At 39.4% G+C, this 27,969-nt stretch overlaps 2 protein-coding genes across 14 annotated transcripts in view; one reads left to right on the plus strand and one right to left on the minus strand.

Annotated features, from left to right (window-relative positions):
* Positions 1-27,048, plus strand: part of si:ch211-15d5.11 (nuclear receptor coactivator 7) — a 98,316-nt gene extending 71,268 nt beyond the window's left edge. For 9 of the 12 annotated variants that reach the window (XM_048613070.1, XM_048613071.1, XM_048613063.1 and 6 more), the window contains 6 exons: positions 15,545-15,704; positions 17,676-17,798; positions 18,448-18,600; positions 18,686-18,781; positions 20,854-20,927; positions 21,603-23,638. In XM_048613070.1, the coding sequence (XP_048469027.1) occupies positions 15,545-15,704; positions 17,676-17,798; positions 18,448-18,600; positions 18,686-18,781; positions 20,854-20,927; positions 21,603-21,735 (739 nt within the window). In that variant the 3' untranslated portion in view covers positions 21,736-23,638. Of the gene's footprint in view, positions 1-15,544; positions 15,705-17,675; positions 17,799-18,447; positions 18,601-18,685; positions 18,782-20,415; positions 20,457-20,853; positions 20,928-21,602 lie in introns of all 12 variants that reach the window. The other 3 variants (XR_007264956.1, XM_048613072.1, XM_048613073.1) reach the window with 3 other exon arrangements.
* The window catches only part of selenon (selenoprotein N), a 35,365-nt gene continuing 31,134 nt past the window's right edge, over positions 23,739-27,969 (minus strand). For both annotated transcript variants that reach the window (XM_020526595.2, XM_048613074.1), the window contains exon 12: positions 23,739-27,233. In XM_020526595.2, the coding sequence (XP_020382184.1) occupies positions 27,063-27,233 (171 nt within the window). In that variant the 3' untranslated portion in view covers positions 23,739-27,062. The remainder of the gene's footprint in view (positions 27,234-27,969) is intronic.

Here is a 27,969-nt window from a genome sequence, read left to right on the forward strand (position 1 = left end):
CCTCCTCCCTCTCGAATATCCTTTTAAGCCAGTCAGAGATGTCCCTCACCCTGGCACAGGGAAGGCAATATACCATGCAAAACTCTCAATCCTGCTTACAAAGGATGTTATCTATTCCCCTGATTATAGAACCCTGTACAACTACCACTTGTCTTTTTGCTCCCTCTCCCAACTTGAATGGCCTCCTATACCACAGTGCAGTGGTCAGCTGGCTCATCCTCCATACAGCCCTGTTCCTCATCCACACTGTGAGCAAGTACCTCGTACCTGTTGGACAAGGTCAAGAGCTGAGGCTTCTCTGTTCCTGAATACAGGATCCCTCTACCTGCCTCACTTGCAGTCATTCCCTGCTGTCCCTGACCACTGACAGAATTTGAGGTAATTAATCTACCAAGTGTGACTGCCTCCTGAAACAAAGCGTCCAGATAACTGTCCTCCCCCGATGCTTGGACTCTAGCTCATCAATTCTGAGCTGCGGTTCCTCCAGCAACCAACACTTGCTGCACATGTGGTCACTGCAACTCGCAATGGGATCTGCCAGCTCCCATTGCACATCACCTGTCCAGCCATCTCTCCTTGGTTAATTTATTTATTATTTAGTTAATCCCAAGTTAGTTCATGAATTAATTTATTAACTGGTTTTGCAGTTTTTTTTTCAAATTTAGGACAGATTTCCTACCAGCCAATCAGGTCATAGCTCCCTTGTGACATCACTTTTTCAGTTTGGCTTCAGTTCCTCTGTGCACTCACCTTTCTGTGCTCTTCCCTCTGACTCCGCTCGCTGGAAACAAGGCTGAATACGCTAGAGTTGTTCTTTCTCTGTGCCTTCTTAGTAGTTGTAGCAGCTCCTCATCAGTATAGTGGGTTAGTATCCCTACTCCTCATGCAGGAGACCAGGGTTCAGTTCCCTGCCAGGGAATAAATCTGAGCTGGGCAGTGCAGAAGTAAGGGTATGTTTTTTTCTTGGGGGTTGATGGACCCAAAGAGATAGTGATAAAAGAAATAAGTCTGAGACTGATACAGTAGAAAGAGGAGCATGTTAAATAGTCAAGTTAGAAAAGAGCAAGGCAGAGAACAAGGTAACACTAATAAATTAAACTGCATTAAACTAAACTCAGGGCAGGGTTGAGAACATGGGACTGGGATATCATAGCTATTACAGAAACATAACTCAGGGAGAGGCAGTACTGGCAGCTTAATGTTCCAGGGTATAGAAGCCAGAGGATTGAAAGAGAGGAGGGGTAGATGTTGTTTCTGTGGACTTCACCAAGGCATTCAACAAGGTTCCGCATGGTAGACTGGTTAGCAGGTACATGCACATGCTGAAGAAGAAAGTTTTCTTGTACACACTTAACAAATTGCTCTCCATTCAAGCCCTTAACACTGTGGTAGTCTCAGTCAATGTTTGGAAAGTTAAAATCCCCTGCCATTATAACCCTATTATTCTTACAGATATGTGGGATCACCTTTCATATTTGTTTCTCAATTTCCTGCTGACTATTGAGAGGTAGCTATAGTACAATCCCAATAAAGTGATCATCCCTTTCCGATTTCTCAGTTCCGTGCATATAATTCCACTGGATGTTCTTCCAGGAATATCCTCTCCAAGTACAGATGTAATGTTATACTTAACCAAAAAATGTCACTCCTCTTCCAGGTCACCCCTCAACCTCCTACACCAGCCCTGTGGTCCTCTGGGACTATGGTGACTTTATGACATAGGTGAATCTTTCTGCTGAAATATGGAAATTGTCTCACGTAAGCATATTTAAGCGTTAGAAAATTATTTTTACATAGGTACATTCATACAGAGAAGACAGGAGGAAATCAGAATGGCAAGGTTGGCAAGAAGGAACAGAACTTAGACTTGGAGTGTAAATGGGGCCCACCTCAGCCTTTTTGCCCCTCCACCTCTTTAAAAAAAACTTTAAAACACTTCTCTTTTATCAAACCTTTGGTCGGCCTGCCTAAACATTTCATTCCTCATTTTGCATGTTTTGCATATTCCTATCAACAAAGTGAATTTTTTCTAAATATTAAAATGTGCAGCATAACTGCAAGTTGTTGTTTCCCCGCGATATCCAAATCCTGCACTGTGTGAACTAGCTTCACACGATGCAGCTTAAAATCTTAGATGGAACAAGTTTGGGTTGGTCACTGTATGGGAGTTAATGTACACATTTAAACTTCAATGCATCACTGATGTAACCTGAGTTAATGATTCAACCTTTATTGATGTTAAGTCACAGAATTTACACTTGATTTATCTCAGTTACTCTTCCAAAGCAGTTCTCATGATGTCACCTGCAATCGTTATTTAAAGAAAAATACACAGATTAAAACAAAAGAGATAAAATGATGTTAATCTTCACTCTCAAAAGTCTGACTTACAATAGAGATATATATCATTTATGGCACAGGTATTTGCTGCTCACCAGGCTGCTATTTCCTCCCTCCCATTACTAGCGCATATCAACTAAAGAGTGAGTTTTCCTGATTTTGTTGTCAGGTGGAGACTCAATGTTTACTCCCCATTTATTTCCCCTGTCTTCTTGTGTTCACTCTTGCGGTATTCCTGCTGAGACAATATGCATGGGACTGAAGATCCCACTGTATACCTCACCCAAGTGAATATTCTTCATCCATGAGCTAAGTCAATCAGAACTCTCAAGGCTACTCAACCTTTACTGTACCACAATCAGGTCCAATACTGAGTTCATCTGCTATTTGAATATATATCTAGCAGAGGGTCATTGATAATGATTAAATTCATGAATATGACAGCATAAGAAACAGGAACAGGAGTTGGCTACCCAGTCTTGTGACCTTGCTTCAGGTGTCGATAAGATGAGGGGTTGACATCTATCTCGAGACACTATTTGAATTTTCCTAGACTTTCTTAGGTAAAAATCTATCAACTTCTATATTGTGCATGTTCAATGGGTGAACATCCACATATCTATGGATAAATAATTCCAAAATTTCACAACTCTTTGATTTTTGACCTCAGTCCTAAACGGTCAACCTTTTATTCTGAGACTGTGACCCGCCTTGTTCTAACTCACAGCCATGGACAACATTCATCTAGCATCCACCCTGTCAAGGACCTGAAGCCCTCTCAGCTGGTCCCCCGTCCACAAGGTACAAATTAGATTCCCTGTAAACCATGTAGCTACGTACATGTTTGGAGGTTCCATGTACACCTATCAGCATGCTAACCGTTACCCTATTGCGCTGATTTCTGGTTTCAGAAACTGCTGCCATTCATGGACCTCGGAGGTCTGCACAGTGTTTGGAAAAGTGAGACAGAATATAGGTCAGGAGTCTGATGGAATAGTGGAATAATTTCCACTTGACTGGATTTTGTGTAGCTCCATCAACATGCAAGAAGTTGAACCAGGACAAAGCAGTCTGCTTGAGCAGCACTCTGTCCATCACGTTCAACATTCACTCATTTCATCATCATGCACAACGGCAGCATTGTATACATTGCAGCAACTCATCAAGGCTCCTTGGAAAACACGTTCCAAACCTGTGTCCTCTACCATAATGTGGGCAAACAGGTACCACCACCACCACCTACTAGTTCCCCTCCAAGACACACAGCGTCCTGACTTGAAAATGTATTACTATTCCATCACTTGTTAGATCGAAATTCTGAAACTCCATCACAAACAGCACTGTTCAGTTATGTGCACCACAAAGGCTGCACTGGTTTTAGAGCAGTGCACTCTGCCACCTTCTCAAGGCCAAAATGAGGATGGGAAGCAAATGTTGGCCTTGCCAGTGACACCCGCAACCCTGAAATAATTTAAAAACATCGGGCTGAATCTTACCATATTTTGGCAAATTGTCATTTTCATTGAATTTCATGGAGGGTTTCCGGCCGTGAGGCCTCATGGGTTTTCTCATGCTGTCATCCCAAACTTGCTTCATTAACTACCAACCTGCCCCAACGCTCTCCCTCTTGTCCAATGTTATCTGGATTCTACCACCTCTCACAGGAGTCTTACTGAAACCTATGATGCCACGGGAGTCCAGGACCAGGGGTCACAATTCAAAGATATGGCTTAGACTATTTATGACTGAGATGAGGAGAAACTTTTTCACGTTGAGAATAGAGATCCTGTGGAATTCTCTGCCACAGAAAATGGATGAGGCATGGTGATAAGATGGTAGTCCAGCAAAGCATGCCTTAAGCTGGAGTCACCCAGTAACTACTCTTTTATGTCGCGACTGAAAACAAATGCTGGAGATCACAGCGGCTCAGACAGCATCCATAGTAATTCTTGGCATGTAGTTTCTATATGTTCTGTGGCATGATAGGAAACTGCATATTAATGAGGTGTCATTCGGTGTTAGTGAGAATAATAACGAACAATATACCCATTAATAGATGTGTCACCGCTCCCTAGCAAGAATCGTGTAGCAAGAACCCAAAGCTCTGTTGGTAAAGGCAGCTGGTTGCTCCTGACATCAAGAACAGCCTTGTTCAACTTCTCACATAATTCGCCCAAATTTCCCTGCCAAAACCCACATCATTCAAGCTCTGGCGAGATTCCACACAATACATTCTTTGAGATCACCTCTCTTTCTTCTAATTCTAAGGAATGTAGGCCTAGTCTTCTCAATCTCTCCCCAGAGAACAATCACTGCTCTCAGGATTCAATCTGGTGAGCTTCATTATATTTCTTCCAAAATAAACATATCTCTCCTGCAGTAAGAACACCAAACCTGAACATAGCACTTCGAGTATTCAGCCTCTTCAAGGTACTGTCCACTTGAATTATGAACTTAATATTACATTAATAAATGCTTAAATATGAAAATAATTATTTATGGTAAAGCTGCCACAGTCCTACCAGACGATAGAGCTGCTCTTTCATGACAGAGAGATGACTGGTGCTGGTTTAACCTGAGGGTCATCATGCCTTAGGCAAGGGGAGAGGTTCAGAAGTACAGTACTTCATGGTAACCTCAGCTGGCGCAGAAATTGAACCCACACTGTCGGCATTACTCTATGTTACAAATGAGCCGTTCACCCAATGGAGCTGAGCAATCCCCAAGCCATATATATGTATAAAATTAATTACTATGCAAATAAAATTCAAACTGTTTCCTCTTTGCTCCCTGATGCCCAATTTAGAAATGCAACAGCACCCCACCACAAACTGATCTCAGGATCAAAATTGGGACGTCCCTTGTCATCCAAACAAAATTTCATATTTCGCACTGCAAATTCAAACTTTGATTTGATTAATTATTGTCACATTACTGAGATATAGTATAAAGTATTGTTTTGCGTGCAATCCAGGCAAATCATACCTTACATAAGTACATCAGGATAATAGGACAGAATGTAGAATATAATGTTGCAGAGTCAGAGTCATAGAATTATACAGCATAGAACACACCCTTCAATCCATCTTGTCCATGTCGACCAGATATCCTAAACTGATGTGGTTCCATTTGCCAGCATGTGGCCCATATTCCTCTAAACCCTTCCTATTCATGGACCCATCTAGATGCCTTTTAAATGTTGTAATTGTATCCATCTCCACCACTTCCTGTGGCAGCTCATTCCATACATACAACACCCTCTACGTGAAACAGTTGCCCCTCAGGTCCCTTTTAAATCTTTCCCCTTTCACCTTAAACCTATGTTCTTTAGTTTTGGACTCCACAACTCTGGGAAGATGACCTTGGCTATTCACCCTATCCATTCCCCTCATGATTACATAAACCTCTGTAAGGTCACCCCTCAGCCTGCAATACTCCAGGGAAAAATAATCCCAGTCTATTCAGGCTATTCCTGGTTCTGGACTTCTTTGTCATCAGAAACATCCTTCCTGATTTACCATGCCTAGTCCTGTTAGAATTTCATAGGTTTCAGTGAGACTCCTGTGAGAGGTGGTAGAATCCAGCTAACATTGAACAAGCGGGGGAGCATTGGGGCAGGGTAGGTAGTTTGGGGTGACAGCATGAGAAAACCCATGAGGCCTCACGGCCGGAAACCCTCCATGAAATTCAATGAAAATGACAATTTGCCAAAATATGGTAAGATTCAGCCCGATGTTTTTAAATTATTTCAGGGTTGCGGGTGTCACTGGCGAGGCCAACGTTTGCTTCCCATCCTCATTTTGGCCTTGAGAAGGTGGCAGTGTGCACTGCTGTAAAACCAGTGCAGCCTTTGTGGTGCACATAACTGAACAGTGCTGTTTGTGATGGAGTTTCAGAATTTCGATTTAACAAGTGATGGAATAGTAATACATTTTCAAGTCAGGACGCTGTGTGTCTTGGAGGGGAACTAGTAGGTGGTGGTGGTACCTGTTTGCCCACATTATGGTAGAGGACACAGGTTTCGAACGTGTTTTCCAAGGAGCCTTGGTGAGTTGCTGCAATGTATACAATGCTGCCGTTGTGCATGATGATGAAATGAGTGAATGTTGAACGTGATGGACAGAGTGCTGCTCAAGCAGACTGCTTTGTCCTGGTTCAACTTCTTGCATGTTGATGGAGCTACACAAAATCCAGTCAAGTGGAAATTATTCCACTATTCCATCAGACTCCTGACCTATATTCCGTCTCATTTTTCCGAACACTGTGCAGACCTCCGAGGTCCATGAATGGCAGCAGTTTCTGAAACCAGAAATCAGCGCAATAGGGTAACGGTTAGCATGCTGATAGGTGTACATGGAACCTCCAAGTATGTACGCAACTACATGGTTTACAGGGAATCTAATTTGTACCTTGTGGATGGGGGACCAGCTAAGAGGGCTTACGGTCCTTGACAGGGTGGATGCTAGATGAATGTTGTCCATGGCTGTGAGTTAGAACAAGGCGGGTCACAGTCTCAGAATAAAAGGTTGGCTGTTTAGGACTGAGGTGAGGAACATTTTTTAAATCAGAGAGTTGTGAAATTTTGGAATTCTTTATCCATAGACATGTGGAAGTTCACCCATTGAACATGTACAATACAGAAGTTGATAGATTTTTAACTAAGAAAGTCTAGGAAAATTCAAATGGTGTGGGTCAGTGGCCTAAAGATAGATGTCAACCCCTATTCTTACTGACACCTGAAGCAGGGTCACAAGACTGGGTAGCCAACTCCTGTTCCTGTTTCTTATGCTGTCATATTCATGAATCTAATCATTATCAATGACCCTCTGCTAGAAAAGCATATATTCAATTATCAGATGAACTCAGTATTGGACCTGATTGTGGTGCAGCAAGGGTTGAGTAGCCTTGAGAGTTCTGACTGACTTAGCTCATGGATGAAGAATATTCACTTAGGTGAGGTATACAGTGGGATCTTCAGTCCCATAGATTATTGTCTCAGCAGGAATACTGCAAGAGTGAACACAAGAAGACAGGGGAAATAAATGGGGAGTAAACATTGTGTCTCCACCTGACAACAAAATCAGGAAAACTCATTTTTTAGTTGATATGCGCTAGTAATGGGAGGGAGGAAATAGCAGCCTGGTGAGCAGCAAATACCTGTGCTGTAAACAATACATATCTCTACTATGAGTCAGACTTTTGAGAGAGAAGATTAACATCATTTTATCTCTTTCGTTTCAATCTGTGTATTCTTGTTTAAGTAACGATTGCAGGTGACATCATGAGAACTGCTTTGGAAGAGTAACTGAGATAAATCAAGTGTAAATTCTGTGACTTAACATCAATAAAGGTTGAATCATTAACTCAGGTTACATCAGTGATGCATTGAAGTTTAAATGTGTACATTAACTCCCACACAGTGACCAACCCAAACTTGTTCCATCTAAGATTTTAAGCTGCATCGTGTGAAGCTAGTTCACACAGTGCAGGATTTGGATATTGCGGGGAATCAACAACTTGCAGTTATGCTGCACATTTTAATATTTAGAAAAAATTCACTTTGTAGATAGGAAAACATGCAAAATGAGGAATGAAATGTTTAGGCAGACTGGCCAAAGGTTTGATAGAAGAGAAGTGTTTTAAAGCTTTTTTTAAAGAGGTGGAGGGGCAAAAAGGCTGAGGTGGGCCACATTTATACACTGCTAGTCTAAGTTCTATTCCTTCTTGCAAACCATGCCCTTCTGATTTTTTCCTGTGTCCTCTCCGTAAATAGATAATGTTGTAACACTTAAATATGTTCATTGGAGACAACTTCCATGTTTCAGAAGAAAGATTCACCTGTATCATAAAGTCACCATAGTCCCAGAGGCCCACAGGGCTGCTCTCTCATTAGAGAGAAGGAGAGAGCGAGAGCGCTGAGGGTCACCATGCCTCAGACGAGGGCTGTGGCTGAGAAGGCAGGACCTTCATTAGTAACCTCAGCTGAAGAGGGAACTGAAACCTGTGCTGTTGGCATCACTCTGCATGGCAAACCAGCCATGCAGCCAACTGAACTAACCAACCCCTAACAAACTAATTGACCTTGGTTGTATTGGTTGGACAACTGGTTTACAATGCAGAGTGATACCAACAGCGTGGGTTCGAATCCCACACCAGGTGAGTTTGCCACAAAGGTCGCACATTCTCAGCCTTGCCCCTGGCCTAAGCTGTGGCAACCTTCAGGTTAAAAGACCACTAGTCACCTCTCTCTAGTGAAAAAGCAGTTCTCTGGAATTAGGGCAACTTTTACCTCACCTGTAGAAAAGAAATCAATGTTTTCACAAAAACATTGCAGGGAGGGATTTGAGACAAAAGTATTCAATATTTATAAATTGCAAGCTTTAGCCAACTTATAAATTAGGAGCCGGCAATGCTCCTGCTGGAGTAGAGCTTCTCAAACTATTTCCCATTGTGACGCCAGGTGTGAAAGTTGCCATGACTCCAGAGTGTCGAGAGCTGGGAGTTTAGTCTGCAGGCTGCATAAACAGTTGCGAAGAAAAGTCATTGGACTCGAAGTGTTAACTCTGTTTCTCTCACCATGAATGCTGCCAGACCTGCTGAGTTTCTCCAGCACTTACTGTTTTTATTTCAGATCTTCAGCATCTGCAGTATTTTGCTTTTGTGTAGAATAGAAGGTTTCTGAAGTTTCACAAAAAAACAGACTCTTTGTTCTTTTTTCAGAACAAGGCTTCAAAGATTGGCCAGTTAGACTACATGCAGCATGAAACAAGTGAGGATTTAGAGGAGCCTTACACATGTTGGTGTTTGGTAGCTCCATGGTAGCCATTGCAGGCTTGGAGGTCACAATCCCAAGATTCTGGCTCATGATCCCACTAGTACCCAGTCACTAATCCACCCTTGTCTTGTCAATTTGAACATTATTTATGGAAATTTAACAGAGACATAAGGGAACAAGAAGCAGCTGCACTTCTTATTTCTGTTCCGTTTCCAAAATTTTCAGTACATTTAATCAGCTGTTCATTTCTTTCAAATTTGCAAATTGCAAGATGCTTGCACTTTATTAATGTGGGAATGATCTACTATAGTAATTTCTTAATATCTTTATGGAATAATAGTGATCAAACTATTGCTCACTGTTACACTCGTTTCTGTGAATCATAATGTCAAATTATATGGCAATTAGTTTATTTTAACCAAATTGTTTCAGCATGATGCTCACCCAGTTGCATGAACAGTTTAGTGGAGGTATCGTTTTCATTTTAATGCATCAATTTAACATCATCCTGGGTAAAATCTTAAAGATTCCTTTATCACTGATATACAGAGGAGAGGTTAGCTAACTGCAATTGCAGGCTCTCCTACAATAATGAGAAATCTTTTTCTAGTTACTGATCTTTGAAAGTACTCAGGTTTTTCATTATGCCCAGGTTGTCTTAAGGCAGCTTTATACAGCAGTGGATGTACATCTCCATAGATTTGTTAAGAGTTTAAATATAGTAGCTAGAATTATACATTTTTGGCTGTATCATAAAAGACATATCTTACAAGAAGGTCAGAATCAAAGCGAGTTTGAAAATATATAATTATACTTCAGTGTTTCTTCATTTTATTCCCAACAAAATATATGTCGTTTCATTTTCATACCACATGTTTGTGTTTTTTGATTACAACAGACGTCAAAGTTTCCTCACTGCCCCTGTGATTTGCAGTTGTTATCAACACCCTGTACACCAAATATTTGATTTCCCATATTATAAAAGAATCACTGAAATAATTTGGAATTATTTTGAAAGATGTGATGTGAACAAACTCAAAATCTTGTTTTGTTGCAAACAGGACAACCCAGCAATGTTAGTCATGTTAAGTCCGTGCTTGTAGAAATTTGTTTTTAGAGAACTGACTGCGCAGATAGTAATGTCATTGTGGTGTCTGTCAGGGATGGGTGTGTATGTTGTTGTCCTGAATGGAATCTGCTGTCCTATTCTATTGAAAACACTGCTTCTTTGGCTGTAGATGACACTGAGCCTGTTTTTCATTCCAGATTGCAATCATCGTTGTCTAGGTGATATAACATTACCTTACAGTGAGTGAAAGCTGGGTAATTGAACCAGAACAGGAGGTTTATTCAAATTTGCTTATTCAAGATTATATAGAAATATTTGAAGCCACAGTTCGTTTTGATTACTTTATGCTGGCAGAAAGAGTGTGTCAATACATTAAGATCTCCTAGAGAAATTGTGCTGAGGGTGATGCCATTTAGAATGGCGTCCTGTTTATTCTGCCAGATAAACCCACTGCAATGCCTGCTTTATTTCATCTAATTTAAGCCATGAGCAGACCTGAATAAACTTAAATCGGCAGCTGACATTGACAGCAAAAAGGAAGGGAAATGGGAGGTGACTAGGAAGAGCAGAAACAACTGATTTAGCTTGGAGAAGCCAATTTGCAAACTTGTAAAAGTCAGTAACATAATTTCTACAATTCATGCAACTCAACAACACTCAGTGACCCACTTTGTATATAGCCATGCACACAAGGCTCTTGTGGCCTAGTAGTAATTTCCTTACCCCTGGGGAAGGAGGCCCGGGTCCACGTCCCACTTGTTCCAGAGGTGTGTCATAACATCTGTGAACAGGTAGATTAGCAAGTATCTATAACCATCCTCAACAATGGATAATCACAGGATCGTCCTCCAGAGCTTTGATTGCCCGTTGAAGGTTGTCACCATCCTAAAAATCCAGCTGTATTTTGTAAGGCAAATCAGGGCAGGATTTATACACTTAATGGTAAGGTTCTGGGGAGTGTTGCCAAACAAAGAAACCTTGGGACACAGGTTCATAGTTCCTTGAAAGTGGAGTCACAGGTAGACAGGATAGTGAAGAAAAACAAAGTTGCTGGAAAAGCTCAGCAGGTCAGGCAGCACCTGTGAAGGGAAAAACAGAGTTAATGTTTCAGATCCGGTGACCCTTCCTCAGAACGGGTGAAGAAGGCATTTAGTACACTTGCCTTTATTAGTCAGTGCATTGAGTATAGGAGTTGGGAGGTTATGTTGCAGCTGTACAGGACATTGGTTAGGCCACTTTTGGAATACTGCATTCAATTCTGGTCGTGCTGCTATAGGAAAGATATTGTGAAACTTAAGAGCTTTCAGAAAAAATTTACAAGGATGTTGCCGGAATTGGAGGGTTTGGCTATGGGGAGAAGCTAAATAGGCTGGGGCTATTTTCCCTGGAGTGTCGGAGGCTGAGGGGTGACCTTATAGAAGTTTATGAAATCATGAGGGGCATGGATAAGGTGAATAGTCAAGGTCTTTTTCCCTGGGTAGGGGAGTTCCAAAACTACATAGCATAGATTTAATGTGATAGAGGAATGATTTAAAAGGTACCTAAGGGGCACCTTTTTCACGCAGAGGGTGGTGCATGTATGGAATGAACTGCCAGAGGAGGTGATGGAAATTGGTACAATTACAACATTTGAAAGGCATCTGGGTGGGCATATGAATAGGAAGAGTTTAGAGGGATATGGGCCAAATGCTGGCAAATGGGACTAGAGTAATTTAGAATGTGTAGTCAGCATGGATGTGTGGGTCTGAAGAGTTTGTTTCCGTGCTGCGCATTTCTATGATTCTATGGCTGCTACTATCATGAGGCGGATCTGAAACTGGCAGCGTTTACATCCAGACCAGAGTCAAATCAGGTTGTGTTATTGTTCCTCCTTCTTCTTCATCTATCTGAGGGTCATCATTCACCAAATCTAAGATGATCTGCCACCTGGTATCAGCATCTAATATCCTAGTCAGGAAGCTCTTCAACCTTGCTTGCTTCTGAGTGAAAAAAAACTCACCACCATGGACATCCACATCCTTCAGTTTTCAGATGATTGCTGCAAGATGAATTCTGCACAGGACGTACAAAAGACATTCACCCTCTTCAATACGTCATTTATGATGCTCAGCCTGTCTTTAAATGTCACCAAAACAAAGGTCCTGCACCAACCCTCCCTGACCCATTGGAATCCCCTGCACTAAGTAGAAGGGGTGGCTCTGGAATATGTGCATACTTCCCAGATCTCGCAGCCACCTCTCCCAAGGGACTATCAGCAATTAAGAAGGCCAGTGCTGAATCAACTGTGCAAGTGTTGCCTTCCTCAAGCTGCAACAAAGTGTCTTTGACAACAGGGACCTCTGGAAGTCAATGATTGTCCTGGTCTATTGACTGTTGTGTTGACCATCCCCCTCTAGTGCAACAAAATCTGGACTGTCTACCACTGTCACATTAACATGCTTGAGAGCTTCTGCCAGCAATGCCCATGTAGAATCTTGGGGATCGAATGGGAGGACCACTGCACTAATGTAAGCATTCTCCATGAGGCTGTGTCTACCATCATGGAAGGCCTATCCCTGAAGAACCAACTCCAGCGGATGTGTATTGCATTTGGATGCCCGAAAACTGCCTCCCTCAGCAGGTTCTCTGTCCTAGCTCTGCATTGGTCAGCATTCAAAGAGCAGCCTAAGGGAAAGGTATAAAGATATGCTCAAGGTCAAGCTAAAGCACAAGAGCCACTCACTGGGAGGAGAAAGCTGCTGACCACTCAGCAATGGCACTTCCTGATTCATCAAAACGCAACCATGAGGTGTAGCAGCGGTGGCAGAGAAAGGAGGAAGAAACCAACCCAGGGCCACAAGTTCCACTTCTTCATGCAGTAACATCTCCCAACACTAGAAAATCTCGTGGATCTAACATTAGGCTTCTCCATCATCTAGTCTGAGAAACATCCTCAATTTTGAGGAACCATCAATGACAAATCATGCTCAGTTCAAAGACGTGCTTAATCCTCAAGCAAAATTAACAAAAGCATAGCCAAAGAGACCTATTATTCTAGTTAGCCAATCAGAAGACTAAATCAATCTGGGACAGCCTGAGTTTTTAAAGTCAGTTTTAAGGGTTTGAATTGGCTGTACGTGAAGGATAAGATTGCTGCTGGTTTATTTGGGCAGCTATTTCCAGCCCACCATATCTCAATAACCATGTCAAGGGACCAACACATGGGGTCTGCCTGATTTATCTTCTTTTGGCAGTTTATTGTAGCAGAAACAGGATAAGTATTTACAATTCTTTCGGCAAATGAAAACTAAATCACTGTTTTAAGCATCTCTCATAGCATTTGTTCTAACCATCATTTCAAGCTACACAAACCTAAATTTACATCCTTTTTGCTGGCCAAAGTTCTAGGTTTTTATTGTTGACAGTGTCAGTGAAGCAGTTTTATGATGCTGGAAGAGAGCCAACAGATTATGCCATCGACATAGAAGAACGACATATAGTTACCACCATAAAACATTCCTAAGTTGCTTAAAATATTAGATATAACTTTTTTTTTACAATTAACATGACCATGCTTCTTCTTGAACTGTTTGAACACTGCTATATCTAAATGGGAACCTGAGAATGGAGACTGCGAATGATTATCTACATTATCACAATGTTAACCCGGGCAGGCTCCTAATTAATCAAGACAAGCTTTATAACTATGTTTACAGCCCACTTTAAAAGCTGAGTCTGTCGTGCAGATTGGTTCAGTCTTCTGACTGGAGAGGCTAGCACATGAAGGGAGAATCCAATCAGTGAGTATGAATCTTTCTACTGTGGATTGGTGAGGCTTTTGTTAAGGCTGTTTTAGGTTTCAAGGGTATATTTTGAATTGAGGGTGATTATATACGGAGTGGATTATTAAGGGCAGTTGAGATGTAATGGTTGTGGAACCAGTGTTACTGACTTCGATTTTCTTGCAGGGTTATGGTCTTTTCCAAATTAATCTCTGAAATTTGATTATTTAGCCAGTTAATGACAATTAATTTGATAAGCAGCTCAGTATTGGTGAATTATCAGTTGTATTAATTGTTAAATTTATCTAACTTGAAGTACAATAATGACTTGGCATGTTGTCTTTTTATTTCTACTTTCTAAAATCTTGTTGATGCCAACTTGAATCAAAGTTTTCTATCTTGTATGGGCAGTTGGAGAAATGTTCTCTATTCTAGTGAACTGGAACCCAACACATTAATAACTTGTTATTTGCTAGTCTTCCTAACAAGAAAGAGTTAATATGGGAGATAGGAATCTTCCATGAAGTAATTTTACACCATTCAGAACAGTGTAGATGAATGGCTTATGTCTACTATGCATTCTACTAGACCTGCTACAGTATAACATGCTGATGCAGAATACAAAGAACCATCTATTTAGTTTTCTTTTCACCATCATCCTCATGTTGAGTACGTATTCAATTGGATATTTTTCTTCTCCAAAAGTAACAAAATTGAAGACTATTTAATTGCTTTTGATCATAATTTGAAAAAAATATCCTTTTATTTATAAGCAAATTACTGGTATTTCCTACTGTCATAATGTAGGAAGTATGGCCTCTCCAGCATTTGAAATTATTCTCTCCTAAAGTTAAGGAGCATATTAAGAAGTTAAGCCTTCAGTGATTTTTTTTTTGATTTTTGTTTTTGAATACATGAAGTTCTTTGCCAAAGGACTGATTTTATTCTTAAAAATCAAGATGGTGCAGTAAGCTCCCAACACATTCTTTATATTGCACGTGCATTTTACTTCATTCACTTTCAAGTACCAAAGTCTATAAGTACCTAACTTTGTGTAGATAAAGCTGTCAATAGGCTGTAATTGTGCAAATGATGAGAATCGTCACAATTTTAGTTTACAGTTGTCAGGGTTTTTAGATCCAAGCTAAACTAACCTGGCAGGGTAAGGAGAAGGGGTTTCTGATTGTAAAGGGCACTGTCTTTTGAAAGCGTGATTTGTTTTGTTGAATTCTTAACACTTCACTGGGTTCCAGTCCTGCTCCAGAGACCTGAGCACTTCAGCATGAGGTTGGAGGTGTCATCTTTTGGATGAGATATTAACAAGATTTTCCCTTCCTCGTGGACATAACCAATCCCGTGTTACTCTTTTTTTAAAAAAAATGAGTTCTCCCTGTGCATGGCTAACATTCTATATCTTACCCAACACTTAAAAACCGATTGTGGGAATTTATCTCATTATCTACCAAATTTCCTTACTTTGCAAGAGTACTGTTCAAAATGTATTACTTTGGCTGTGAAGCACTTTAGGCTATCCCGAGGTTATGAAAAGTACAATGTAAATGCAGATGCGTACTTTCATTTACTGTTCTATCATTGCAGAGTGGCTGAATTACATGAATACCTGAAACATTGGCGACCTGATATTTATTTGCCTGAAGCAATGGGTGACGTGCAATTCAGTGACTTTGTTCTCCTCGATGGGAAGTGTGCATTCCCCTTGAATGAGAAGTTTTTTGATGGACTTTTTGATGAATGGGAGGTAAGTAAAACTTTTAACTTGAGAAGCTGCTCTTTGACTTACTAACTTACTATATTGACAAATTTGGCCTTGGTTCAAGTCTTCAGTTATGAATATTGAGTTAATTCGGATCCATTCTGGTTTGCCCATTTTCATATGTTCCATTGTGCACTGCCAGAAATAAGTCCACTGTAAACTGTCAACTTTTTCTTTTTGCCAGTGACAGCCATCTCCCATAAGGCAAGTTTTTATTGTGTGTCCCGAATTTTTTGAGGCTTGAGGTTGTTTGAGGACAATTAAAAATGAATCACATTGTGCTGGTTCTGGAATCTTGTAGGCCAGACCAGGTAAGGATGTCTTGGAAACATTAAGTGACAAGTTTAGAGATGGATCTAATCATATTTGAGGATGAATAGCTGACAATACTTCAAGTCTGAGTATGTGATTAATAGACAGTTTGAAGTATAGAGAACTGATGACCATAACCCCCTGCTTATTTTCCACTCCTGACCCCCATATAGCACTTCCACCAAGTCTGTTCGGGTTCGGGGTCGGGTTCGGGGTGGGGGTGGGAAAAGACCGAGACACAAATACTGTTAAACCATCTCTTAAAACTAGATTTGCAGCTTCTCTCCTTGACAGACAAATGGTGGCCAGAATTTTTTTTAAAAGGTAAGAAAATGCTGATTGTTTTTTTTCATGCAACTTGTTGCCCATTCAGTGCTGTTTTATGTTGATTGCCTATTTCTACAACACTATGGACAGCTGGCTTTCTTTCAGTCTAGAATTGTTTACTATGATTGGATTCTGGTGCATAGGGAAATGCAATATCATATTGGATGAAGTATCACAGCTACCTCGTTCATTTGAAGAGAAAAATGGGTGATTTCTAGAATAAATGTGAACCAGTGATTTAGATGTTTATAGTGGATTCCTTATGTAGTTGTTGTGGCACTAAGAATTTTTGTGCTAAAGATCAAGCAAACTAACTTTGAATAAGCCATACCTTTGTTGAATTCCCTAGTTTAATTGTGGAGTCTTTAGTTCTTTCAAGGTAAATAAACTTCAGCTCTACAGTGGATAAGCATTTAAAAACAGACCAATTAATATTTTGGACATATCATTCATCAATCCTCTTTAAGATCTACACCTGGAATATTCCATCATGAGATATGGGCAACAATGTCAAGGCCAGCATTTGCTGCCTATCCTTAATTCCCCCTGAACTGGATGATTGATTGATTGATTGCTACTCAATTTTAGGGGCCAATTAAGACTCAGTCACATGGATAAGAGTGTGAAGTAGCCATATAGGCCAAACCTGGTAGAGCTGGCATATTTCCTTTAACGTGGACCAGATGATTGTAAACAATCATGATAACTTTGTGATCACTGTTAATGAACTAACGAGTTAGTTCTGAGTTGTAGCATTTTAAATTTTAATTCAAATTCCACCAGTTGTTGTAGTTGGATTTGAACCCATGCCCTCACTGTTAGGCTTTTGATTACTAGTCCAGTGACTTTATCATCACACCACTGTGCCTCTTCCTTCTGCCTATACATCTCTATTTCATCTCTGCATCCCTCCCTCCCAAAAAAAAGTTGAGACAAGCTTTTTAATCAAAACCAGATGTACACTACAGCCTGACAGATTCACAAGTGAGTTATTTCATTCAATGATTTACGATGGAAATATGCCACACAATACTGTTGAAAGGTAATTCCAGGGAATGTTAAATCTTTATGGTGATACAAGTAGTGATGCCCTTGCTGGTTGGTCACTCAGGACAAATCTCTGCATTGTTCCAAATGTTTTGGCCTACTCCAGTTCTAATTGGGTAGCTAGCAGTTGCCTGGGAATCTCATGTTTGGATTTAATGTTTTTGTTTTCTTTTAAAACAAAGTTATCAAATGTGGGTTGATCAGCAAAGAGGTAATAGTTCAATTCTGTGTTCTAGAACTGACTTTCTTCACCCGTAATATAATTTCCAGATTATATCTGTGGAGGATGACCCAATGAAACACTGCAAAGAAATCTTTGATTCAGAATTTGGGAATATGGCACCTATCCTTCAGGGGAAAAGCAACTTACTGGAACCTTTTCATATTGACAAGGTGAGGTAATTCCTCTTTCCTTTCTATTTATGCAAGACATTCCTATCTCTTTCTGGACTTCGTTGTTCATGCTACTCTTCTCCTGTAAATTGGTTCTTGCTACAATCTTTCCTTAAACTAAACTGGCAACAATTTATTGGCAATGTCTCCTGAACCACATTCCTTCTAGCCAATTGTAATCATCAATTGTGCTGTAGTGAAAGGATGCATGCTGGTCCTGATTTTGCTCATCCCACATCTTGGAAAAGTATCAAACTTGAGTCCCTGGCAGATTTCACATGCTGGTGCTACTTGTTCTTGATACATGGATCCTGCATAACTTGAGACAAAACTAAAGATTAAACTTCTCAGATTCTCTAGAGCTGATGATCAAGCTAAACATACATTTTAGCTTGGTTCCCAAGGAACTCTCTTTTTAGAAGCAATAAGAATGTTGGAGACAAAATTGACAATTCTTCCCCAGTAAAAAAATCTACAAACTTACTCCTGATCTAGCTGAATATTGACAAATATATAATTGGCTCTGATTTGGCGGGGGGGAAAAAAAAGTTAAGGATTACTTTCTATACTAATGACAGCTAAGATCATTATGCTAACTTCCTGGTTGGATTGACCATATTTAAATTGTTCTCCTGTATTGATTCTTTAGATTTCAAAATACTTACCACCTAGAACAGTGGGGCATCCATGGCTACTGGCATACAGCACATCCCTACATGGCTTTAGTCTGAAAACCCTATACCGCAAAGTGGCCAATGCTGACTCTCCAGTACTACTGGTTTTAAAGGACACGTGTGGTCAGGTAGGGAGGAGTCATTGGTGTTGGATTATTTTATGTAAACTTCTAAGGCTTAGCAGCAACTCCTTATCCATCTTGTCAATTACAGGTATTTGGTGCTTTAACTTCTCATCCACCAAGACCAAGTGACCGTTTCAATGGGACAGGAGAAACGTTTCTATACACCTTTAATCCTGATTTTAAGGTATGTTTCGAGCGATCTAGTAGCCAAATCTTTATGAACTAATTGTGTACAATAATGGAAACATAAATCTTTCTCTTTATCCTCCTTCAATATTTTCACTTTGCTGGGTGTGGTCCAAAGGCCACTGACAGCCATCTGACACTACTCCCTAATGGCAATTATGTCAGTTTTAGTTCACATTAGGCAGTTGTGTTGTAGAATATATTACAACTGAGCCCACTGTTTTCAGCTCCAGCTATTAGGTGAGAACTGAGACAGCACACTGCTCTCTAGTTACCACGCATGGGTGTAAATGGAGACTAAGTACTTAGACAACCTCCAAGCTTTCTATGTACCACTGCTCTGAACATAAATATACCATGAAAAATCACAATGAATGTATAATATTTTCTGATAGTGTTATGAATGATACCTTATGAAATCTGTGGTGCAATATGTTAGTGCGTTTGGCTGTTAACCAGATACTTGGTGGTTTGAAACCACCCAGATGCAAAGGACTTTTATTACTTTCTTTTCCCTGGGTTGGGGGAGTCCAAAACTAGAGGGCATAGGTTAAAGGTGAGAGGATAGAGATTTAAAAGTCACCTAAGGGGCAACTTTTTCATGCAGAAGGTGGTGTGTGTATGGAATGAACTGCCAGATGAAGTGGAGGAGGCTGGTACAATTACTACATTTTAAAGGCACCTGGATGGGTATATGAATAGGAAGCATTTAGAGGGATATGGGCCAAATGCTGGTAAATGGGACTCGATTAATTTAGGATATCTGGTTGGCATGGACAAGTGGGACCAAAGGGTCTGTTTCCATGCTGTATATCTCTATGACTCTAAATGGTGTATGTCTTCAAATTGGGATTGGAATCTGTGAAGCTGTCCTAAAATTTAAAAAGCATGACTTTAAAATTTCACTTCAAATAGAGGAGTTGCTTTTAATAGCAACACAAGACTGGTGATAGTAAAAAGGGCCTTACTACAATTTTTCCTTTTTATGTAATACCTGTTTTACTCTAGGAAAGAAAAAATTCCCAAGGTAGTTTAGAAGTGAAGTGTCAAAAATTTGCTACCAATGTAAAGAAGCAGATATGAAGACAGGTGATCAAAAGTTTGGTTAGAGGTTTAGGAAGGGAATTCCAGAACTTGGAATCTGGGCAGTTGAAATGATTACTGCAAATGGTGAGAAGATGCACGAGGCCTAGATGGGAGGAACATGAGGCTCTGAGAGCTGAGAAAAAGTGGGATAATGAGGCCAAATTTGAAGTATTGGTGAAGTAGGTACCAAAGTAGATTGTTGATCATGAATGATAAGTGAATAGGATGTGGTGCAAACAGGAAGCCGCAGAATTTGGGATGAGCTCAAATTTCAATTTTTTTTAAACTTCATTGTTGTACTCTTGTTCCATGTGGACAGTAAGGAAATTTCGATCCATGTTCTTTCTTTCTTCAAACAGAATCAAGTGGAGGGAAAGAAAGAGGCAAGGGAGGACAAATTTTATTTGTTACTGTAGCAGGGAAGGCCAAGTTGCTGAATATTTGTGTTGCTGATAGGATGAGAGCTCCATCTTTTAACTGTAATCTTCTACTGTAAGACTATGGTATGTCTTAAGTGAAATGGTATTTTTGTCTTCTGTTTACAAGACAAAGTATTGACCACTGTCTACATGAAAGAGATTTTTCTGGTGAGCAACCTGCATATTTCCAGCTCTTCATTTTTATTTCATGTCATGCCCTGCTAACAAGGCTTATTTACTTTGTCAAAACGCTGAAATGCTTTGTCATAATTAATACATCTCCTTAGTGTTCCTGTTCTTCTACTCGGACCTCACTTCAAAAGAAGAAACGTTAGCAGCATTTCTCTTGTACAACTTGTCCATGAATTTGATAGCCTATCTACATTAAAAGGCACTAAAAGTACTGTTCTTTCAAACTAACTAATGATGAACTAGGTTTAGCACTACCTCTTTGCATTCTGAGTATCCTAATATAAATCTGGGATTCAGCAGCTATTTAAGCCAGACTGACTGACTCTGGTTCCATCTCAAATAAGTTTCTGATTCATCTCTTTCCACCACCCAGATCTTCCAATGGACTGGAAATAATTCTTTCTTCACAAAAGGAAGTTCAGACTCACTTGCAATAGGAGGAGGAAGGTATTTTTCCATTTTCATGAAAGATAAGAATCTTCTCCAATTTTTTTGTGAACACAATTTTCAGTTATAATAAATGCCTACAGGTGATTGGGAGGGGGGAGATTTTAACATTTGTAGTCAAACGAAATCCATACATTTTAAAACTAATTCCAGAATGAGTAAGTTGTATTTTGTGATTCTTTGCACATTTTATTTCCTCTATACTGTAAATATTTATACAACATTGAGATTTTTTTTTTGCTTTCTATAAATTCTTGCTTTAGCCTTTTCTTTCAATGATTTATATATATTTCAAGAACATTTTAAACACTAACCATAACTAGATATCTTTTGAGGCTTTGGATAGTTAATTGTTATAAACAGCACAATACTGAATCTATTCTATTCCTGCACTCTTCTGTTACCCTGATGCACTTGTATAGTATGATCTGCCTGTAAAGCACATATAAGACAACACTCTTTCACTGTACCCTGACAATAATAAATCAAATCACACTGGCACAATTATCTTGTCACTTGCTGAATTACAAACACTGAGTCAGTGCCCAAAATCAGCAAGACTTCTATGCAGCCAGATAACTTGGTTCGTTGAGGAACTTTTTGTTTAAAGAATGTTGGATGCCTGTGAAAATTTTTTTTTTTTTTTTTTTCTTTCTTTCTTTCTTTTGTGTTAAGTGGACACTTTGGTCTATGGCTGGATGAAGATCTCAATCATGGAAGAAGCAATCCTTGTGAAACATTCAACAACGTTGTACTATCTAAAAATGAAGATTTCAAGGTGCAGGATCTTGAAGTGTGGACATTCTGATAACTGTCTAGTCATGATCACTATCTAAACAACATTCTTAAATACTGATTTAATGCATGTACTGAGACAGCGTGTAAAGTTGTAGCAAGACAAGTGCAGCATCATATCTGACATGGCCTGAGTTTAAGGAAGCTTGCATGAGCTGTAACAACAGTTGCTAATCTGAGAGCAGTGAAGCTTTGTAGCCCAAGGCTCCCTTTAAATTGTATTTTTTTTCAGAGCCACTTTAGACACTAGTGCATTGCCAATGTAAGTGAGGTGTAGTCATGAATAGTATTCATTAATTACTATCTTGCTGCTAAACTATTCCAACATATCCATTTAAATCTACTTGTGCAATTCTGACAATCCAAGTATGGGGGCAAACAAATCTACCGACTCACAATACAAGTGAATTATGTCAGCCATGTTCCAGACCAATCTAGCACCAAGTGCTTTTTTTTTGTATCAACCTGCGCACATATTGGTGTGAATGCATGTTTATTATATGGCCTTAAATTTTATGCTGCTAACTTCAAAACTGGAATGTATGCTTTGAGGATCAAATATTTATTGTTCATGTTTGTGTATATATCTATACATATGAAGCTATTTGCTTAAGTTCATGTTAAAAATTCATTAAAAATCTTGCTATAATGGTGAAGAACAATGTTAATTGTCGTGACATTTCAAAACATGTCACTGCTTTTAATTTTATGAATCATAGATGTTCCTGAAATAAAAATAAACTATTAGCATTCTTAAACATCCTAGGGCAAATCCATTTTAATAACTGTCCTGATCTCAGCTGCTGGGGGGGGGGGCAAAAGAGAGGAAGAAAGATAAGAATATAAAACAACCTTAAGTATTCCACCACTTTCTGAATGCTGATACTTGAACTCTGCTACCATGCTGTAAGTAAATTTTATTGTACTAGAATTCTAACACTCCCCCAAATCGACAAAAACAACAATTCTTAAACTGTTTTTATTTAGAAAAAAAAAATTACAAATACCAAGTGTCATGCTTGCCTATTCAACATAAGAAATAACTAGATTTTTAAAAAATGGGTCAAAACTTTTGTATTTAGAAGAACCAAAAGCCTTGGTAATAGAAAGGAGTTGTATAAAGCTGGAAGTCAGCTATTAACTGTTAGTGCTAACTGCAGTTCACAGCTCAAGAGAAAATTAGAAAACTGTCAATTGGTAGGAAGATGCAAGATGCTTTAGGCTTCAATACAATTTACAATTCATGGGCTGTCAAGATCCTGATCACCACTCACCTATAAAACACAACCTGTATCCCATCCAATGGGAGGTGGAGGTGAGATATTTTACACAGCAAAATAACAATGCAATTTCTAGTACTTCAGGTTTTTAAGCAGGAAGAAAAACTGCACAGATCCCTGGATCACAATATACATCTAAATGGCTAGTTATGTTCTCAAACATGTTGCATACACTAAATTTGGCACCAGACTGCTGAGACAGGATAGTACAAATGGAACCAGCCCCCTGAATGAATTGCAAAAGATAAGTCTTAAATTGCCAAGCCTTATACATTTTTCAATGCAATAATTGACCTCTAATGACTGTTTTGTCATTGTCTGTTGTCTGTTTTGCCCAATCAATGCAAACCAATGTGGGAGATTTATGAACAATGTAATAAAATTAAGACCAGGAAGCAAGAGTGATTCAAGGAGGGTAGGATGAGGCAATCATTTCTAAACAACTAACATAACATCGGGCAGAACCCAGTCCTTTCCCAGGCTTTGGGGTTCAGCCTTCACAAAATGCAGTTCTTTAGACAACAAAAACCATTCTTGCCACCCTCCATCACTCTTATTTGTTACAAACAGGCCTTGATTTTTCCCACAGCCATAATTTTAACACAGTGTCACCACAAGTATAAAAATAATGCTGATTAGAATCCAGGCTGTAAATATATAAAAACAGAAATAAGTATAAAAAGTCAATGACCTACTATATTTGATCTGCTTTCTTACTACTATACAGATTTAGTAGTGTTGACAAAATAGAACTTTAATTACAAAAACAAACCACAACACTTTGCATAGGTCCAGCAAATGAATGGTCAGATTTCACCTGGAACATACACAAGTTATTTGAAGCACATATCACAGAGGGCATCACCAATGGCTTGATGCACTGACATTTGTTTTAAGAAAATAGTTCTTAAAAATTATCAAGACCGACAGCATTTTATCTGTACGCTTATTCATGCATTCCCATAACAGTGATGTCTATCTCTTGCTCTCCTGCTTTCATAACCCCACATTAATAGCTGATGGGCTGGTCCTGGGATTTGGCTTGTTAGAGGAAAAGTGAACCATGTACTTACATTAAGGAATGCACGCTGATGTTTGACAATATTTTTGGATAAAATAGCTGACTATCATCTAAATGAATGTAAATAACCGTCATGTAAGTAAATTAACACAGCTGGCAGCCAATCACTCAAAACGTGTTATTTCATCATGCTTGACATTTTCATGTTTTAACAATATGAATGCACTAGAGAGCTGGTGGAAATAGTTAATGAAGAAACAGCATTGTGGGACACTGTATATAATAATGAGACATGACATACAGATGCAGCAGGTTCGGGAGAAACACAAACATTGGACTTGGGTTTCAAAACCTCTTGGATTTTTCTCACTTCAAATCTGGGGCTAATTGATACAGACTGATTGTTATAAGACTGAAAGAAATAAGAACAATAGGACATTTGGCTGGTCAAGCCTGCTTCCCCCATTCAATAGGATCATGGCTGATCTGACATTTCTCATATCCACTTTCCTGTCCTTTGCCTGTAGTCCTTAATTTGCCTACCGATCAAGAATCTCTCTGATCATCCACAGCTCCGCTGTAAAGTAGGAGGTGAACTTGAAGAGCCAACATCATCTTCCATCTAGCTATTCAAATGTTTTTAAGCAAAGGTGATTAAATCATACTATGTGTAGCAATGCAAACCAATAACGGTACAGGCCATTCTGTTCATCATACTCGAGACAGCAGTGTGAAAACAGCTTAAAAAAAACAAAGAACTGTGGATGCTGTAAATCAGAAACAAAAAACAGAAGTTGTTAGAAAAGCTCAGGCAGCATCTGTGAAGAGAAATCACAATTAATGTTTCAGGTCTGGTGACCCTTCCTCAGAACTGATGGTAGCTAGCTAGGAAAATGTCACTGTGTATGCAGAAGTCGGGTGGAGGGGGAGTAGGTAAACTGTGAACGATAGGTGGGGATAGAGCCCAAAGAGAGAAAAAACAGTTGGACAAAGGAGTGGATAATAATCTGGTTAGAAGAGTGAATAGCTGTTTACTGGAGACTGTCAGCAGCAAACAATAGATAGTGTGAAATGGCAGACTATGTAATAACAGTGCGTGTAAAAACAGATGTTCAGATAGCCTCACTCCCAATAACCTTTTCCCAGAACCCTGCTACCATATCCTTTTCAACATATAGCTAATCTCCTCTTGGAAGCTATCATTAAGCCTGTTCTACCTCAGGAAGTATTTCAGATCACTTTTTTAAAAGTCCCTATATTAAAACAATTAATTTTTCGTCTGGTTCCTTGACCAAATATCTCAAGTGTGTCCTCTTATTGCAGAAAATCCCTCCTGGCGAATACAGCTTTTCTTCATATAATTTATCTTTCAATATTTAAAGCTTTTACAGGGTTTGTAAAGTAACACGAGAGTTTGAAAGTCGAAAGTGGCAGTTTTTATACAGCAAGTTAACATCCTTCAGGACAAAGGCACCGTCACTTATGCACACAGCAAGCTTCTGAAACTTTGTATCTGCAGGATTCTAAATACTCACAAGATCCTCCTCCTACCAGTGAAGTCACATTAACAGTTTAAAGTTAGCACAGGAAACTGGAGGTTGCTGTGAAATGTTGTTTCTGGCCTTGGGGTGGGGGATGGGTAACCTGACTCTTAAAAGCGGCAGACCCTCCTCAGAAACTCAGCTTCCCTCCAGCAGAAAATTCTAAACATTCAGTCACTTGCTTAAAGAAAACATGCATAAACATCTATTATGGAATAGTTCCAGGAATGAGGAACCTCCGCTTTGAAGACAGATTGGAGGAGTCAGGCCTGTTTTCCTGATAGAAAAAAGGCTGAGAGCAGATTTAATCAAGTTTTTCAAAATCATAAAGGGGTCTGGACAGAGCAAACAGGAAGAAACTGTTCCCATCCTTGAAAGGTTCGAGTATGAGAGGAAACGTATTTGAAGTAATTTGTCAAAGAAGCAAAGAAAAAATCTTTTTCATACAGTGGGTGGCTAAAGTCTGGAATGCACTGAGACCGTGGTAATGTAGAGGCAGGGTCCATTAAATGTTTAAAAGAGAATCAGTCTGTTACGCAGAATGGTGCAGTGTAAGGGGAGAAGGCAGAATACGGATGGTGGATGGCACATTTGGAGAGCCCGTACAGACAAGATGGGCTGATGGTTTTTTAGCTGTGATTCTATGGAGATTTTTGGTATTTTCTTATCAGGACAGAAACTTGGAGAAGTGTAAATAGAGGTTTTCAAAATTGTTATAGTGAAGAGATAAATGAATAAATTAAAATGAATAAAATAGGAAGCAACATTTTCCCTATCTTTATTTTAGGGCACAAATTTAAGATTATTTTCAAATGAATGAGGGAGAGATGAAGAGAAATATTTTCTGATGGTGACATCTTATCAGGGATTCCGTAATCTTCAGAAACAAAATTAGTAATATCTTTCAAGAAGGAAGTGACTTTAAAATAAAACTGCAAAACAACTGTAAAAGGTGAATGGGGCTAAGTAATGCTTTTTACACAGAACTGTGACAGTTTCTCACTTGCTGAACAGCATCAATTTGTCACATGTCTGTGTCAGATTTCCATGTGTGGTAGTGGCAAGCATATTAGACAATACCTTTAAAAAAGCCATCCTTGCTAATAGTGACATATTCCCAAATCAGACTCCAATAACACTCAAGAAATAACTAGCTATGGTTCAGAACTGGTCACTTGCTTCCTCCTTCATCCCCACCAATATCCAAGGAAACAGTTCTTTCTCAATAATCAATACACAATCATATTCAGGGGGATGAGGAGCAGTAGAGGAACAGGTCAGAACACACTTACACACACACAGTCATCCCCCACATCACAAACACTTTGTCAACAGAAGCTGTTTTCTTGAGGAACTAACAAGTAGATACCCTCCTCAATGAGGCTTTGGGAATGGAGGCAATTTTATTCTCTGTGCAAAGTGAAAAACCCGAATAACAAAACAGCTGAAACTGACAATGGAGGGAGGACCTGTTTCATTCAGCTGGATTTCCATTAAATTAAAATGGTGCAAACCGTTTGGCAATTTCAAGCCCTTCCTTCAAAAATGTAACATAAGCTGTAGCTGAGAGATCTTCAAAGTGTGATGAACTAGTGAATAGACTCTTGTCCACCTCTTCAGGTTTCATTGAAGTGATATCCAGGAAGTAGTTTGCATTGATGTGGTGAATCTGTAAAGAATAATCACAAATCACAGCCAAATTCAACTGGACACAATATTAGCAACAAATAGCGGAAAGTGCAATCAAATAAGGAACTGTTTAAAAGATGAACACTATTGGAAAATACCTCAAACTTTGCAGGTTTGGACAGAATCAGAACTGTTATTGCGCAGGAAGAGGCCATTTGGCCAACTGTGCCTGCACCAACTCTTCAAACCTTTGCAGATTACTTTTATCCAAATAATCATCCAATGTCCTCCTGAATGTCTCAGTTGAACTTGCATCCACCACACTCCCAGGCAGTGTATTCCACACCACAACTACTTGTTGAGTGAAAAAGTTTTATTCCCACATCATCCCTTGCTCGTTTTGCACATCTTTTTAAAAAACTACAGGTACAGAAAACTTATGTTTATTAAAAAGGGAGGAATATTAGTGCTGGTAAAATAAACATTGCAGAGAATTTTACAGTCCAGAAGTAGGTCATTCAGACCAACAGTTCCATGGTAGTGTTTATTCTCCCCACCAGCCTTTTACCACCTGAACTTACAACCTATCCAGTTATTTTTCTCTGCCTCATGTACTTCTGTAAATTTCCCTTTAAACACATCGATACTATTAATCTCAATCCTTCCATGTGGTTGTTGGATCCACATCCTTACAATCTCTGGGTAAAGATTTGTTTTCCTGACTTTGTTATAGTATTTATTAATTACAATCTTATCTTTATTTGGGGGGAGGAGGG

The sequence above is a fragment of the Rhincodon typus genome, chromosome 27, assembly GCF_021869965.1.
Source record: "Rhincodon typus isolate 14 chromosome 27, sRhiTyp1.1, whole genome shotgun sequence".
Taxonomy (NCBI): domain Eukaryota; kingdom Metazoa; phylum Chordata; class Chondrichthyes; order Orectolobiformes; family Rhincodontidae; genus Rhincodon; species Rhincodon typus.